At 53.4% G+C, this 17,698-nt stretch overlaps 1 protein-coding gene across 1 annotated transcript in view; it reads left to right on the forward strand.

The window, feature by feature from the left end:
* The window catches only part of UBC (ubiquitin C), a 28,720-nt gene extending 17,994 nt beyond the window's left edge, over positions 1–10,726 (forward strand). The window contains exon 3 of the mRNA XM_012663401.1: positions 10,720–10,726. Within this exon, the coding sequence (XP_012518855.1) occupies positions 10,720–10,726 (7 nt within the window). The remainder of the gene's footprint in view (positions 1–10,719) is intronic.
* Positions 10,727–17,698: the final 6,972 nt, after the last annotated feature.

Below are 17,698 nucleotides of genomic sequence, written 5' to 3' on the forward strand. Positions count from 1 at the left end.
GGAGCACAGTCCCCTCCACTCTCCCCCCATCCTTCCTCGGGGCGGAAAGACAGCGGCCACATTGAAGGGGAAGAGAATTGTCCGCCTTTTATTGATTTATTGTTTGGTTTTTGGGTCTCCCCACCCCCGTGGTAAAAATTACACAACAAAACTTACCGTCGTCACCATCGTTAAGTGTAAGTTCAGGAGTGTTGAGTATATTCACATTGTTGAGAAACAGATCAAAACCTTTTCATCTCGCAACACCGAAAGTCCCTCCCCATTAAACACCCACCCCTCGTTCCTCCCCTCCCCTCCCCTCCCTGGTAACCGCCCTTCTACTTTCCAGCGTTACGAATTTGACTGTTCTAGATGTCTCATAAACCATGCACTATTTATCTTTTATGACTGGCTTATTTTGCTTGGCACGATGTGCTCAAGGGTCATTCATACTGTAGCTTGTGACAATTTCGTTCCTTTTTGAAGGCTCATTGTGTGTATATACCACACTTCATTTGTCCATGTATGCCTCAGTGGATATTTGGGTCCCTTGCTTTGGGTCCATGCTGCTATGAACGCGAGGGAGCAAATACCTCTTGGAGACCCTGCTTTCAATTCTTCCGGGTACAGACTTAGAAGGGGGTGTCTGGATCACATGGTAATTCTCCTTAGTTTGTGGATGAACCTCCACACTCTTCCACAATGGCTGCACCGTTTTGTATTCCCATCAACTGTGCCCATGGGTCCCCATTCCCCATATTCCCACCAACACTGGTTATTTTTTGTGTTTTCGGTTGTAGCCATCCTGGGGGGCATGAGGTGATGCCTCACTGTGGTTTCAGTTTGCAGTTTTCTGATGATGAGTGACACTGGGCATCTTTCCATTCGCTTCTTGGCCATTTCTACAGCACCTTTGAAGAAATGTCTATGCAAATCTCTTGCCCATTTTTAAGTCAAGTTATTTGATGTTGTTGAATTGTGAGAACTCTTTATATATTCTGGACATGAACCCCTTATCAGATATATAATTTGCAAAGATTTCTCCCATTCCGCAGGTTGTCTTTTCACTCCGTTGATTGTGTCCCTTGATGTGGAATAGGCTCTACCTTTTCATGGAGAAATGTCAAAGAATTCACGGACGTTTTAAAGCTATCACCACATAAAAGGGGTTTTGGCAAAAAGTAAGTCTTGCCCTGCCCTGATTGCCCTTCCCAGAGGCAGCCTCTGTTACTAGTTTCTGTGTGCCTTCCAGAGATTTCTGATGTAAAGATTCCATAGAAAATTGTGCAGAGTTTGTTTTTATGAAAAATGAGCTTGGAAATGAACCTGGGCTGTGAGTGAACTCCAGGGCCTCCATATTCGTGTTGGTGACACAGGGAATTGGAGCGGATGATTCCTAAAGACCCTACTTACCGGCTCTGTCGTCGGGGAACACGGGCCACACACTCCTTGGGCCTTTTTTGCCGGATTTCCGAAGGTTCTGTCTTGATGTGAAAGGTTATTTCTTAAAGGAGGCTGTTTGCTCTGAATGGTGCCAGAGTCTCTCTGTTCTGTGGGAGCACGAGAGTTCTTGTTTTGTTCTACTTAAAGAAGAGCTCAGTTCCTCTTCTCTGCACCACATGGGCAAAACTCTCATTTCAGTTCTTTATTTTTCAGAAATTCCAAAGAATGTGAAATGAGGTGACAGGAAGAGCCCCAAACTGCTGCCCTGGTAAGATTCTTCAGTCTGAAATTCATGTCCACGAGGCACAGTTGCGGATGGCGGGGAGGCGTCCGTTGGGATAGTGTCGGGGAGATTTCTAATTGTTCTCCAATGACTATTCCCCTTTTGCTCTTAGTTTCAGAGTCCCTAAACTTTCAGAGGGGCTTATGGCTGCCTGGCTAGGGGTGATGTTTTCTGGCTTCCACCGAAGCTAGGTGTGACCTCAGAGTTATGTTCTGGCCTACAAGATACAAGCAGATGTGACGGGGACACTTCTAGGGCACATTGTTGGAAAGGCAGCTCATCGTCCTTGTCTCTTTCCCACTCGCTCTGAGCTGGGACGTGGCCAGGGTTGAGGAAGCCAGCGCCCACCCTGGCGGAGGGCAGGACAGGGAGGCAGCAGGCGGCCGGGTCCCTGAGTGGCCACAGGGAGCAGAATCCCCTTCCTTCCCGGACCACCAGCCACTCTGTGCTGTTGAGGGAGCGAGGAATACATTTCTGGTTCGTCAGAGCCACTGTAATTTCGGGTCCTTGAGCAGCTTGACTTACACCCTGACATAGGTGGCTTTCTCCTTGCAAACAACTTCACTGTTTACTCTCTGTTTAGTGGCTTTTACTGAAATGGAAGTGCCGTGAGAACAGGAACTGCGCCTTCTTGTTCACCGGGATAGCCCAGGCCCTGCTACTGCCAGGTGGTAGCAGCTGAACGAAAATGGTTTGCAGTCGGTAACGCGCCCCGGGATTAGCTGGGTCGCGGATTGATTACACACGCGGGTTTCTCGGCTCTCGACCCAAGCCCGCTGAGGCAATCTCTGGACCTGGCTGTACACAGATACCTTTACTTATAGTGAAAGAAAAGATCCCATTTATGATAGCAACCTCAATGACAAAATATTTAGCCGTGGCCGGGCGCGGTGGCTCACGCCTGTAATCCTAGCTCTCTGGGAGGCCGAGGCGGGCAGATTGTTTGAGCTCAGGAGTTCGAGACCAGCCTGAGCAAGAGCGAGACCCCGTCTCTACTAAAAATACAAAGAAAATTAATCGGACAACCAAAAATATATAGAAAAAAATTAGCCGGGCATGGTGGCACATGCCTGTAGTCCCAGCTACCCGGGAGGCTGAGGCAGGAGGATCGCTTGAGCCCAGGAGTCTGAGGCTGCTGTGAGCTAGGCTGACGCCACGGCACTCACTCTAGCCCGGGCAACAGAGTGAGACTCTGTCTCAAAAAAAAAAAAAAAAAATATTTAGCCGCAAACTTCCCAAGAAAGGTGCAGGATACAGATGTAAAAAGCTTCATGATTCTACTGTTATAAAAGGAGACTTGAATTAGTGACAAGACAGCCTTTGTTCTTAGAGGGGAAGACTCAGTTTTGGAAAGATGTCAGAGCTCCGTAAATTTAACCAGGAATCCATGCAGTCCCAAGTAAAATACCAACAGGAAACTTGGGGACTTCGAGAAAATGGTGCCAAAGTTCACCAAGAAAAATGAATGTGTGAGAATTGCCAGGAAAATTCCGGAAATGAAGAATAGTGAGGCGAGACTAGCTTTACCAAATATTTTAATTAATGATAAAGCTAGAGTATTAGGTACAGTTGGTCTTACAGAAGAAACGGACAGATGGAACAATGTCAAAGAGAGAAAAACCCAGAAAGAGACCCAAGCATACAGAAGAGCTGGCATGTGAAAAATGGTTGCCTCAATCCATGGGGAAAAGGATTGGAAATATATTCGCTTGGGATAACCGGCCCTTTTCCCTATTCCATAGCCGAAAACAAATTAATTCCAAATAAAGCAGAGATTTAAAAATAGAAACACCTATACAACAGTGGAAAGAATGTGGATTTAAAGAAAATCCTTGATCTGGGAGACTTTTCTGAATACGACCTGTGTATATTTAAATACACATACATATATACACATATACTATATGTATGTAAAATTTTTACATGAGTGGTTTTATAGTTTGCATTATAATGATAACATATTATAAAGCATTATAATATCAAACAGGTCCTAGATCCTAGGCCCAGGGAGGGGCCTGCGCACCCCTGGCGGCCGACACAACTGCGTTGTGGGGGGCGGGGCAGGGGGTGAGGAATGGCCGCCGGGCAGACCCTGCTGCTGGAGTGGAGTTTTAGAGGTTTTAAGCTTCCAGAAATTACGGTTCCCCTTCCCAAAGACGTGCAGTAGTCCCCCCATATCCAAGGTTTTGCTTTCCATAGTTTTAGTTACCAGCCGTCAGCTGTGGTCTGAAAATACTACATACAATGAGATATTTTGAGGGAGGGAGAGAGAGGGAGGGAGGGAGAGAGAGAGGTGCCACATTCATATAACTTTCATTATGGTATATTGTTAATTTATTCTATTTTATTATTAGTTATTGTGGTTAATCTCTTACTGGGCCTGAATTATAAATCGAATTTTATCATAGGGGCTGGGCAAATGGCTCATGCCTCTAATCCCAGCACTCTGGAGGCTGAGACGGGAGGATCGCTCAAGGCCAGGAGTTCAAGACCAGACTGGGCAATAGCAAGACCTTGTCACTACCAAAAACAAAAAATTATTTGGGTGTGGCGGTGCGCACCCGTACTCCCAGCTACCTGGGAGGCTGAGGCAGGAGGATCGCTTGAGCCCAGGAGTTCGAGGTTGCAGTGAGCTAGGATGGCACCACTGCACTCCGGCCTGGGCAACAGAGCAAGACCCTGTCTCTTAAAAAAAAGCATGGTGACCTGGATCAGCAGTTCTGAAAGTGCGGTCCCCGGACCAGCCGCAGCAGCGTCCCCTGGGCGCTCGCAGGAAACTCAGAATTCTCAGGCCCATGGGCACCTGCAGAAGGAGGCACTCCCGGGGCTGGACCGGCTGCCACGTGACGCTGGTGTTTGCTCAAGTGCGAGAACCGCTGGGCTAAGCCAAGCTAAGGTGGCGACGCGGGGGCATCCGTGCCCTGGGGCTGCCGTAACGAAGCGCCACAGACTGGGTGGCTTCGAGCCACAGAAGTTCATTTCTTGCAGTTCTGGAGGCCAGAGTGTGGCCAGGGCCGCGCTGCCTCGCAGCCTCTGGGGGAGGGTCCTTCCCTGCGTCTGCCCATTCTGATGGCTCCCGTGACCCCGGGCCTTCCTCGGTTTGCCGGCCATCACTCCAGTCTCTGCCTCTGCGGGCACAAGGCGGTCTCCTCTCTGCGACAAGATTCACCTCTTGTATAAGGACACCCACCTAATGCAGTCTGCCCTCCTCTTAATTATACCTGCGAGACCCCACTCCCAGGTATGGGTCGAGCGGGGTTCTGCCCACCGCCCAGGAGAAGTGGGGCGATTCAGGAACTATCAAAACGAGAGAAATCGCATCCTGGTGATTAGCCTGGGGTGGGTGGGCCCGGGAGAGGAAGCAGAAAGAAGAGGAAAAGAATTCAAAGCCCGGCTATTGTTACACAAATCACAAAGCTCAGAGTAAAATTTTGGTGTCTTTTTTCCGTCCGAAGGAGCTCCCTTAGGATAATATTTCAGGAACTTGATTCTAAGGTCTTGGTAAACACATTGCTGAAAGGAGCTTCTTGCCTGAAGCCCTTTGTCACTTCCCTGTGGGGCCGGCTGAGGGGGGAGGAGAGGGGAAGGCCCCCTCCTTCCCGCGCATGCACGGAGCCTTGCTATGCTCCAGCTCTGGGCGACACTTTATTTTTTTTTATTTTATTTTTTTTTGAGACAGGGTCTCACTCTACCTCCCCGGGTAGAGTGCAGTGGGGTCATCATAGCTCACCGCAACCTCCAACTCCTGGGCTCAGGCAATCCTGCTTCAGCCTCCCGAGTAGCTGGGACTACAGGCTAATTTTTTCTATTTTTAGTAGAGACGGGGTCTCACTCTTGCTCAGGGTGGTCCCGAACTCTTGGCCTCAGGAGATCCGCCCGCCACGGCCTCCCAGAGCGCTGGGATTACAGGCGTGAGCCGCCGCGCCCGGCCCCAATCATCCACTGATTCCACAAACCATCACGCCCTGCACCGGTGCCGGGAAACAGCTGTGAGGACAGCCAAGGTCTTTGCTGTCATGATGCTTCTCTACATACAGAAGCAGGGAGGAAACAGCAAAAAACCAGGCCAGATACTGTCAGGGCGTGACGAACATCAAACAGGGCGGCGTCACATAGAGCATCACTGTAGATCGCTTGGTCAGGGGAGGCCTCTCCCAGGAGATGGCACCGGAGCTGCGCCTCAAAGGCGCCTCCGTGGAGGCCTCTTAAACATGAAGAGCATTTGAAGCAGGGGCACAGCACGTGCCAAGGTCCTGTGGTGGCACAAGCGGAACGTGTTGGCAGATTTGCAAGAAGCCAGGGTGGCTGCCTCTCAGGGAGCCGGGGAGAGGGAGGTGGGGAGGGGGACCTCGTGGACCCCAGAGAAGGATCCGGAGTTTACGCCTGTGCAAGGGGAGCCGACACTGGAGTTTGAGCAGGAAGTAATATGACCCCGTTTGCTTTGAATAAAGGTCCACGGTGTGACCTCCGTAACGTCCCCTCCGTGGAGCGGATTCCTTTCCCTGAGAGCGTTTTTCTCAGGTGTCATTGCAGACTCTTTGGCATGAAAGTCTTATCTTTGTCCCCACCGGTCTGTCACCTGTATGAGGCCACGGCTAATGCACACCTGTGTCCCCCTTGCCCTGTAGGAAATGCTCAGTCAACATAGTCTGACAAATGCCCCTGTGAGTGACTGTCCAGTCCCTGCTCTGACGGGAGCCTTGGTGGCCTCGGCTGTGCCCAGAAAGGTGCCAGTGTCCTTTGTGTTGCAAGGAATAATTTTGGAACCTGCCTCTCTGTGGCTTCCAGCCGCCGCTGCCACACGCCTCAGCCTGGAGCCTAAGAGCAGCTTCCCCCGGAGGAAAGGAACTGGCAGCTCCGCGGTTTGCGTCGAATGAGATGTTTTTAAAAGGGCAAGAGCATGTCCTCCTCTAAAGGGTCCTTTGTACCCAGGTTGGCGTCAGATTGCTGCTTTTGCCTGGCCGCACAGTGGCTGTCTTCTTGCTCTGATGTTGTTGAGGGGTGTCCTGGGCCTTGGGGGGCCCTAGGCAGAGGAGGTTGGTGTTGGAGAGGGCAGTTTTCTAGGTGGGAAGGAAAACGTTGCTCTGGGGGCGGAAATTGGCAAAGCAGATGGGGCCTTGCTGCAAATGGAGCTGTTGAGTTAGCCCGAAGCATGAAAACTTGGCTTTCATTTGAAACGCCCCTGTGTGTCAGGCCCACCCACGCTGAGAGGTGAAGTGGTTCTCTTGAGTTAGGAAGTGAAGCCCGAAAACTCAGCTCAAATTCCAATAAACCAGAGCTCATAAACTCCAGGCCTGGGAACAAAAGCTCAAAGAAAGAGGGAGGGAGGAGAGAGACTCAGACTGTGGGCCTTTTGTGGACTTTTAGATACTTTCTTGAAAGTGGCTGCCACTCTTACATTCCACACTGCAGTTCCTCGAACACACAAAGTTCGCTCCAACCTCAGGGCCTTTGCACGTGCTGCGCCCTCTGCCTGGCTCTTCACAAGGTTGGCTCTTCTTTGTTCATTCTCCACTCAGATATTCCCTTCCCAGAGAAGAAGCCGCACTCTCACTCCCTCTCCATCAAACCACTCTGTTTCTTTCTCAGCATTTAACGTGACCTGAAATTATTGTGTTTGCTTTTTCCTGGACTGACCTCTGTGTCTGTCTGCACCCCCCGGAACGCGCCCCTGGAGAAGAAGGCCTCGCTCAGGATCTGCGGTGCCCAGGCGGCCCTGCACGCGGGAGGCGCTCAGTAAACACGCACGGGCTGGAGAAATCAATCAAGCTGTTGACTGCGCCGGAGCGCTTCCTATCTGCATCCATCGAGACGCTTTGGCTGAAAGTACTAGAAAGCAGCAAGCCATGAGGTTCAACAGTGAAGACGTTTATTATTTCCACATGAGGGGAGGACCTGAGATGAGCAGGTTCGGGGTTCTCAGCTCCGGCGATCGATGGCGTCACTGAGAAGCCAGGTTCTCCTTCCGTCTGTCTGCTGCAGCACAAGGTGGCAGCTCTCCAGGTGGGACGACGTCCAACAGAAGTGCAGGCAGCAGCTCCTCCTCGTGCCCTTTTTATCAGCCGAGGAGACCTGTCCCAGAATCCCCCAAGCTCACCCCCCACATCTTATTGGCCAGAACCGGGTCATATGTCCAGCCCCTAAGCCAATCAGGATTGGCATTACCAGACTGGCTTAGAATAATCAGGGTGCCCTCCCGACGGGGAGTCAGGGCCCCCCTTTTCTGAGCACCTGCGGCTGCTGGGAGGAGGGTAGACCCGCTGCCTTCAGCAAAGAAGGGGAGGGGAGGGAATGAATTTTGGAAAGGCGACCAGTGGTGTTGGTTCCGTCACACGTGTTCAATTTCATCCTCACAAAAACCCTCTAAGGTGTCGCGTGTTCCCTTCAGCGCGTACCTAGCACCGGACCCCTGAGGGCTCATCTTTTAACACCCCCTGTAAGCACCAGCCATTTTCAATACTAAACTAATCGTGATAATTAATAATTGTGATACTCAGAAATCACTATTTCGTTGATGCCTTCTTTAGTTTTAAAACAAACAAAAAGAGGAATAAATTTCTATTTTAAAGATAGATATTTATTCAAATTTACTAAAATTGTGTGTGTGTGGGGGGGGCATTTGGAGTTTTCTGAACGAAACTCCACGTAGAATACAATATTTATTAAAAGGTAACTAATACAATTGTGCTAATTCGAAGCTTACGTACATATTATTAAAATGCAACCGCAGCAATTCTTTCTTTTTTTTTAATTTCAGAGTATTGCGGGGGCGCAAAGGTTTTGTTACGTGGATTGGTTTTGTACTCTTGAGACGAAGTTGTAAGTGTGCCCATCACCCAGATAACAGTGTACGACGTTGCACCCATCAGGTATGATTTCGCCCATCCCCTAACCACGGGAATTTCTTAGTACAAGGATTGGCAAGCTTTTTCTGTAAAGTGCCAGCTAATAAATATTTTAGGCTTTTCGGGCCATAGGGTCTCTGTCGAAACTGCTCAACTCTGCCAGTGCAACACGAACGCAGCCATAAACTATGCGTGATGAACGGCATGGCCGTGTCCCAGTAAAACTTTATGTGCAGGAGCAGGCTGGGGGCCAGGTTTGGCCTGTGCACTAGAGTTTGCCAGCTCCTGGTTTGAAGAACTTAGACCAACAAGATTGCTTCAGGGGGAATGTTTATCACTGACATTTTTTAGAGTTACTGGCACATGGTGCTAATGAGAAGCAGACTGACTTCGCGTGGGTTTTATGACTGTTAAACGTGTCACAGACCGGGCACTGGGGGGCTGCAGCCACCATCCCACCCTTGGTACCCCCACCTCTCATTCCCCTTCACGGGAAGCACCGGGGCTCAGAGGGGCACCCAGGCCTCGGGGGAGTTAAGCAACTTGTTCAGAAATCCGGGCTCCGTTGCCCAGAGCTTGATCTCCTGGGCGCCCCTTCCAGCAGCCCCTCTCCCCGCCCCCATGCACGGTGGAAACTTCTCTGGGGACAGACTCCGGGTCTGAGTCCGTGTCGCTCGGGGAAGCTAAAGGGTTCCTGTCCCACTTGCCAGAGCTTTTCTTTCTGGCCCAGGACAGGGCCAGGGAGTAAGGAAGTCCCTAGGGGTGGCCTTGGTGACCGTTTGGGGGCCTCCAGGCCTCTCACTTCCCGTCTGGAGGCTGCAGAGAACATTCTAGAAGGCACGTTGGTACCTGGACCCGCTTGCCCTCCCTGAGCCTTCCCTGCCCACTTCTTATCTGCCGCCTGCCTGGTTCTCGATCAAAGACCGACTCTCAAGTTGCTTCCTCATTGCTCAGTTTTCCTCAAGTCTCCGCAGAAGTTTCTGGAAGCTTTGACCCCAAAACCTGCCCTTTGTGGGAGACTCCTGTCCTCTGTCTGCCTCAGCCCTTTGTTGCTGTGTAGTTTGTTGGCTTTTACCATTTCAACCATTGTAAGTGTGCAGTTCAGCGGCACTAAGTAGCCCCATATTGCTATGCAACCGTCGCCACCCCCATCCCAGAACTTTCTCATCTGCAAAAGCGAAACCCACACCCAGTGATCAATAACGTCCCACTCCCCCTTCTCCCCAGCCCCGGCACCCCCCATTCTGCCTTCTGTCTCTGTGAGTCTGACAACTCCAGGGACCTGCTGTAAGTGGAATTGTACCGTATTTGTCCTTTGTGTCCGGCCTCTCTCACGCAACACGATGTCCTCAGGGATCATCCGTGTCGTGGCCTGTGTCAGAATTTCCTTCCTTTTTCAGGCCGAGTAACACTCCATCGTGTGGACCGACCACATCTTGTTTGTCATCACCCGTCGACGGGCGCGTGGGCTCTCCCGCCTTTCGGCCGCTGTGAGTGGTGCTGCTGTAGCCCTTCGAGTCCCTGCTTTCACTCCTTTTGGGTATATGCCCCGGAGCGAAATTCCTGCATCACTTGGTGATTCTCTGTTTAATTGTTCCAAGACCCTCCGTACTGTTTTCCACGGCAGTGGCCTTCCCGTCAGCAGCGCACAGGGTTCGGTCTCTCCACGTCCTCAGCAGTCCTTGTTATTTTCTGGTTTTTGGATAGTAGCCATCCTGATGGGTATGAGCTGGCTGGCATCTCATGGTGGCTTTGATTTCTGTTTCCTTCCGATTGGCGATATTGCGGCTCAGCCTAAGTCTGCCTTCGCGGGCCCCTTACACACCCCTCCCCTGCCTCCTGTCAGCTCGGCTGAGGCCCGACGGGCAGGTGAGGGAGGGCCTGGTCTCTGTGGGCATCAGCTTTCCCATCTGTGAAGTGGGAACAAGGGCAACGGCACACACCTCACAGGGCGACATGAGGACCGGTAAGTTAACCATCTGGAGCCCTTAGAATGGTGCCTGGCACATAGTAAGTGCTCAGTAAATACCAGCTGTGTACAGTCCAGGGGTGGGTGAAACCGGGGAGTTCTGTGAAGCGGCAGCGATGTGTTCAGGAGAAGGGCTCTGGGTCACGGATGGGGCGATTAAAGTTCACCTCATTAAAGTTGATCTCTGGACCCCCCTGCAGATCCTGAGAGCCCCACCTGCTCAGGGAGTTTTCCGGTCCACGAGTCTTCCAGGGCCGGCCCCTGCTTCCCTTTCAGCCTGTATTTCATGGTCGCACCCTCCTTTCTTCCCTTCTGCCCTGTCCCCACCATGGTATCTTTCAGTCAGTCTGTTTGATTTAACAAACGCACGGTCCTAAGGGCTTCACAGGCATGAACTCTCTTAATGCACAGTGTGACCCTCTGAGATAGGTATTATTAGCCCCATTTTACAGGTGGGGCAGTGGAGGCCCAGAGAAGTTAAGTGATGTGCCCACAGGAGAACGGAGCTCTGAACCTGGGTCGTCTGGCTCCAGACCTGCCCTTTTAGCTTCTAGGCTGCTTCCGGCAAGGCTCTTGCCCCAGCTGTTCTCTGTGCCCGGGACGCTGCCCCGAAGCCTCCCTTCTTCTCTGGCGAACTCGTTTTCCACCGCAGCGTCAGTTCCCGTGTTCCTCAGGATCTGAGCAGGAAGTGGACAGGACACTCAATATTGGAGACGTCACAGACGAGACTTTCAGTAGAAGAGGGTTTAATGGGGGGGCTATTTATAGGGGTGTAAGGAAAACAAGAGGCACAGTGGAGCCGTTCCCACCCCGAGGGCAGAAGGGAGGAGGGGAGGGGCGTCTAGACAGGGCTGCCTTCCGGGGACCCTGCCCTTTGCTCAAGGGTCGAGCCAGCCTGAGTGTTTCATTTATCTGTGGTTCACAACAGACCACCTGACATGTGGTGACTTCAAACACCGATGTAGTGTTTCTCGTGATGTTGTGGTTGACTAGCTGTTTCGTGTGGTGATGGCCGTGATGCTGAGATGGCTGGAAGGTCCTGAGTGGCCTCGCTCGTGGTGCTGGTGGCAGCTCAGCCGGGCTGTTGGCTGAGGGCGTGGTTCTCCTTCCCGTGGCTCCTCTGCATAGCTGCTTGGGCTTCCTCACAACGTGGCAGCTGAGTTCAACAAGGCGTGTTCTAAGAGGTGACGGCTGAGGCTGTTGATCTCTTGTTTTCTTTTTTTGCTATATTTCTTTTTTCACTTGGCGTCACCAATTCACGCAGGGACGGAGCTGTTGATCTCTTGGAGGCTATACCGTGGCACTTCTGCCACATTCTGTTGGTCGAGACAGGTCACAGCATCAGCCCAGATTCCAGGGCAGGGGAAAGAGACTCCCAGTGGGAGGAGTAACTAAGGATCGGTGGCTGTTTTTAACCCACCACGCTAAGCAATCCCACAGGGAGGAAGTGGGGGCGTCATATCTCATTTTCCCTCTCTTACACTCTTTGGGTCTCCCACCGCCCATCCGCCAAGCCCAGCGAGAAGCCAGAGGGCCAGGGAGGCTGCTGACGTGGCTCTCGAGGGTCACCTTCTGGAGATGAAGGTCAGGTGGAGAAGCAGAGGCCAGTTCTTGGGGGAGAGGAGGATATTCTCGCATAGTACCCCACTCCAAGCTCTTCTGGAACCCCCCATTTTCCCTTTACTGTGCCATTCGTAATTACAGACCTCTGTGGTTATTCTCCAAGACCGTGAGCTCCAAGAAGGCCGAGACCACGCCTGCTTTGCCCACCATGGGCCCCCTGTGCCCGGCACTGTGCCTGGAGTAGGGCAGACGCTCAGTGAGTGTTTGTCAGTGGGTGAGTCTTTCCCAAAATGACCCAACCTGGATTTCTTTCCGGAAATGACCCAGCCAGCGAGGCCGCATCACGGATCCCGAGGGCCAGGGGAAGGCGAGGATGGATCGCCAGCCCTGAGTCACAGCGGATGGGCCGTGGGCGGAAGGTCGGTGGTCGGGGACGCGCAGGGGCGGGGACTGATGGGGTGGGTGCCCCAGTCGGCTGGGCCCGCTGCAGTAGAACAGCACAGACCTGGCGGCTTGCAAACAGCAGACATCTGCTTCTCACAGCTCTGGAGGCTGGTCAAGAGGCCAGCAGATTTGGTGACCAGAGTGACCTGGTTCACGGATGGTACCTTGGAATGGTGTCCTCACCTGGTGGAAGGGGCCAGGTGGCGCCCTGGGGCTCTTTTTTAGAAGAGTGCTAACCCCCTTGATGAGGGCTCCGCCCTCATGACCTAATCACCCCCAGAGGCCCCACCTCCTGATACCATCACGATTAGTTTCACCATGAGAATTTTTGGGTGGACACAAGCTTCAGTCTCCAGCATGGGACTAGAGTCCAGGAGCGGAGGCCCAGTCTCCGAGGGAATTTTGGAGGCTGTAGAGACCTCCGAAGACCTCCACTGATATTCACAATATTTCGGGGGGCATTTTAACTTATTGAAGAAAAACAACTCCTCCTGAGCCACGTGCGTTGACATACCCGTTTTTGATACATTGCGGCCGCCCCGCTAGAGCATTTACCCTGCCCTACCGTTCTGTTTCCTCCCTGAAGCGCACGGCATCCTCTCACGGCGCCGGCCGCTGGAGACGCAGTGGGAACCTGTGTGCACAGTTGAAACATTTTCAGTAGCCACGTTTTAAATAGTGAAAAGAAACAGGTGGAGTTAGTTTAAATTGCATATTTTATTTAACCCTATCTATCCGAATGGTGCCATTTCGCGTGTAAGCAGTGTAAGAACGCTGAGCTGTTTTGTGTTCGCTCCACACCGAGGCTTTGAAATCCGGTGTGTGCCTCACACGGCCCATTTCGCGTCGCACCAGCCAAGTGCCCGGCACTTGCTACAGGACAGCCCGTGGCTGCTGCCCCGGACAGACGGCTCGAACCTCTTACGAAATCCCTGCTGACTGTGCTTGTCATGTGTTGTCGTCACTCGTCCCCTAGCGCGTGGGAGCTGCGCGGCCAGGGCCTTGGCTCCGGTCCCTGCCGGGAACCCGCACCCGGCACAGGCAGGGCTCGCTCCGCGCTGGCCGACCGCGTCCAGCTGGCCGCCGCGGGCTCTCTCCCGGCCCTGCCGGCAGCAAGCCGGGTGGCAGAGGCGACTGAAACTGGCTCCTCTTCCTGCTTTGCTTTTTCCTTTGTTCTTTGTGCTGTCTCTCCCCGTCGTTTCCTTTTCCTCCGCTTTCTCCCACTTTTTCCTTCCCCAGCAGACAGCAGTGATCACTCTCGGGCTCCGGAGCCAGCGACTTTGGTTAGGTCCCTGCTCGCTCTGCTCTGCCACTAACTAGCTGTGCCTCTTTTTAATCAAGTCCTTTAGCTGCTGTGCAATGTTTCCAGTGGCCTTGGGGATAACAATAATTCTTCCTGTTCTGGGGTGGGGTATAGGGCACAGGTGTGACGGCCACACCTGATACAGGCACCCTGATACGCGTGTAGCCAGAAGGAACCCATGTAGTACTCACGACTCCCCCAGGAAGCAGGCATGACCTAGACCACCTTCATGGCACAGATAAGGGAGTCGGGGCACAGAGAGGCCAAGCAACTTGCCCAAGGCCACAGAGCTGGCAGCGGGGCAGCCTGGCTGCAGAGACAGGCTCTGGAAGCGGTGGTTCATCCACACATACCGATTAAGGACCTACTGTGTGCCAGGCTCTGTTCTAGGAGCTGGGGGCACAGTGATGGACAAAGGAGACAGATTCCTGCTCCCACAGAGGTTTTTATTCATTCTAGAGGGGGAAGGAAGCCAATTAAACAAATAAACACATGTGTTGTGTCGTGTGCTGGATGCTGATAAGTGCTATGGTGAAAGAGCAGGGAAGGGAGATAGGGGTACTGTCGGGTGGTTTGCCATTTGAAACAGGTGAATAGGAAGGAAGTCCTTGCTGGGATGACATTTGAGCTAGGACTTAAAGGAAGGGGGTGGTGGTGAGCCTCCTAGGTGTTAGGGAGAGCAGCGTTCCAGCAGTGAGAGCAGTAAGTGCAAAGGCCCTGGGGCAGGAGCAAGGCAGCAGGTCCATGAGCTCCCAGGAGGCAGGTGTGGCTGGAGCAGAGTGGGGAAGCGGGGAGAGGGACCGTGAAGTCAGGGAGATCACGGTGACCTCATGGGCCATGGTGAGGGCTGTAGCTTTTACGCTGAGTGAGGCGGGAGCCACGGGAAAGTATTTTTTAATAAGTTTTTATTGAGATATAATTTGCATATCCTAAATTCACCCATTTAAAGTCAACAATTCAATAGCTTTTACTCTATTCACAGAGCTGTGCAACCATCACCACAACCAATCCTAGAGCATTTCCACCACTCAGAGAGAAGCCCCAGACCAGCAGCCCCCCACTCTCCCAGCCCCGGTGTGTGGACAGATCACATTTTATTTGCCCGTGAGGACTGACGGGCGTGGGGTCCTTTCCACCGTTTGGCTGTCAGCGCTGCCGTGGACCTGCGTGCAGGCTTCTGCGCAGACGCGCTTTCCTTCCTCTGGGGCACATACCCGGGGATGCAGCTGGTGGCTCTCTGTTTGCCTTCCGAGGTGGCACCATTCTGCAGCTTCTCCACCTCTTTGCCAACACTCCTCATCTGTCTCTCTGATCACAGGCGGGAGAGGAGGGGCCCCATCCCACTGGGGTTCTACAGGACCCCCCCACACCCACGTGGATAATGTTTTATTATCATCAATCTTTCTTTTCTTCCACATTTTTGTCTTTCCTCAAGGCAAAGCCTCTTTCTAAAATGTGATGTCTTTTTTCCCCCTTCTTAAGCCACCCTCCCTGCCTCCGGAAGTGACTCCCGTCCGCGAGGTCAAGGTGGGTCATGTGCGTCCAACACTCTTTCATCTCTGCCCTTCTCATTGTCAGGTGACAGCGTGGCGTGACACAAGGGCCCTCCAGCCGCGGCCTTGGGGCTCTCTGGTGTAAGCACCACGTACATCTGGGCCTTGAAGACTTAGCCATAAATAAAAGTCAGTTTGGATGGCGTGGCCGGGGAGAGTCGGATGGGGGGCAGTGCGTCAGGGCCGGGCCAAACACACGTTTTAGTCAATTGGCTAATTTCCAAGAACTCCAATCGTCATTAAAAACAAAACAATCCCCATAGTGAAGGCTGTCGAAGGCCTTAAGGAATTTAATGAAATTATATTAATTCATTAATCAATCAGTACTTTGATTAATGAATGAGCTAATTAGTGAATTGATGACTTAAAGTATTTATTGAGTGCCTGATGTGTGCTAGGCATTGTTCCAGGTGCTGGGGATAAACTGATTAGTGAAAAAAGACCAGCTTCTGTCTCTCAGGAGCTGGGGGAGATCAACAAGTGAGCAGATGCACGAGACAATTTCAGATAAAAATGGGGTGATTTGCCAGAGTGAGTTGGGACTCCCATTTTCAACAGATTCCAAGGAGTGGGCTTTGAGCTAGACCTGGAGGAGGAGAAGGAGTCATCATGGTAGGATCTAGGAGGAGAGCATTCTAGATAGAGGGAACAGCAAGTGCAAAGGCCCTGTGGCAAGAAGAAGCCAGGATGTTCCAGGAACAGAAAGGAGGCTGGGAGGCTGGGAGTACAGTGAGCAAGGGGGGAGCAGGCAGCAGCCGGTGCAGAGTGTGGCAGGAGCCAGGCTGTGCAGGGCCTTGGAACAACAAAAAGTCGCTTACTTGTACTTGCACATCCTAGACACTGTTCTAAGCACTGTCCCATTTTTTCCAACTTCTTTACTCCTCACCACAGACCTTGGAGAGAGGCTCTTATTATCCCCATTTTACGGATGAGGAAGCTGAGGCACAGAGAGGCCCCAAACCACTTGCCCCTGAGTCTGGATTTCTCAGAACCTGTTCCTCTAGGTTAGGGTGGGCACTCTCCTTGGGGCACTGGACAGTATCGGGTCTCCTTAGAGGAAGACAGTACCAGGCAAGGCCCTCTGGCCAGTACCCAGTGGGTGCTCAATAAATGTTTCAGGCCAGGGTGTGTTGTTTAAGGATGCGCCTGGGAGAAGGCTGCTTTCTTCTAGGGTTGAATAGAGTTTCAGAAGAGCTCATTCTGAGCCCTTGAGGACAGGGTCTGCCTTTCCCAGGTGTTGGGGACACAGCCCTCCTGTCCCCGTGCAACCCAGGAGTCTCTTGCCCTCTCAGTAACCTCTTTCAGAAAACCAGGGGACTGGCCCACACCAGGGGCCCAAACTCAATGTGGGGTGGGCGACGTGGCACCAGGAGGCAGCCAGGCCAGGCTGGGGAGCACGTTCCCTGAGGGCAGCCACTGCTTAGTGCCAGCCCATGGCTGTGCCCCCTGGGAGCACTTATCTGCAATTACGCTCAGCAGCAGTCTCGTCTTCCTTAGAAAACAGGGACTAAGTTTCGCTGACTTAACTCCTCTGTGCCTCAGTTCTCTGATCTGTAAAATGGAGCCATCCCGTGCCACCTAGAAGGCCCTCCTTCGTTCATTCATTCCGGAACGCCTGTTGAGCGCGAGCGGCGGGCCGGGCTGGCTCTGCCGCAGCTGGAGCGAACGGGGAGCGCGGAGCGTGGTCGTCGCTGCCAGGTGGTGCCGGGCGATAAGGATGAGCGCCGGGAGGCTGCGCGCTACCTCGCCAGGGCGGCGGGGGAAGCTCACGGACCAGGCGGCTGCGTGCGGGAACAGAATTCCCGGCAGGGGGAGTGCAGAGGCTGGTTCCGGGAAAGGGAGGGCGGGTTGGAACGCGCGTGCGGGGAGCGGGGACGGGCCCGAGAGTGGTGGTGGGGAGTGCACCCCACCTTCGGGCGCTGCGCTCCCGAGCGAGAACCTGCTACCAATGTGCGCGACGACGACGGCAGTGACAGAGGAAGTGGGGGAGGAGCGCGGAGGGGAGCGGAGGGGAGAGCGAGGAGAAGAGGGGCGACGGGCGGCGAGGGCGCGCGGCGCTGCAAAACCGAGGCGAGAGCGCCGGGCGGGCCTCGGCGGGGCGGGGCGGGGCTTCGCAGCGTGAGGCGGGGCTTGGCAGCGTGGCCCCGCCCCCAGGCCGCTCCGATCCGCGCCCGGCCCCGCCCCCCGCCCCCGCCGGAGCCCCTGATCCCGGGCGGCCCGCCCGGGGGCGGTCCGGCCGAGCCGGCGATGGCGCATAAAGCCGCTGGCCACCTGCTGGACTTCTCCGTGCGCCGCCGTCCGGGCCCCGCCGTGCCG

Source organism: Propithecus coquereli, unplaced genomic scaffold (assembly GCF_000956105.1).
Source record: "Propithecus coquereli isolate 6110/MARCELLA unplaced genomic scaffold, Pcoq_1.0 Scaffold81, whole genome shotgun sequence".
In the NCBI taxonomy this organism is placed as follows: Eukaryota; Metazoa; Chordata; class Mammalia; order Primates; family Indriidae; genus Propithecus; species Propithecus coquereli.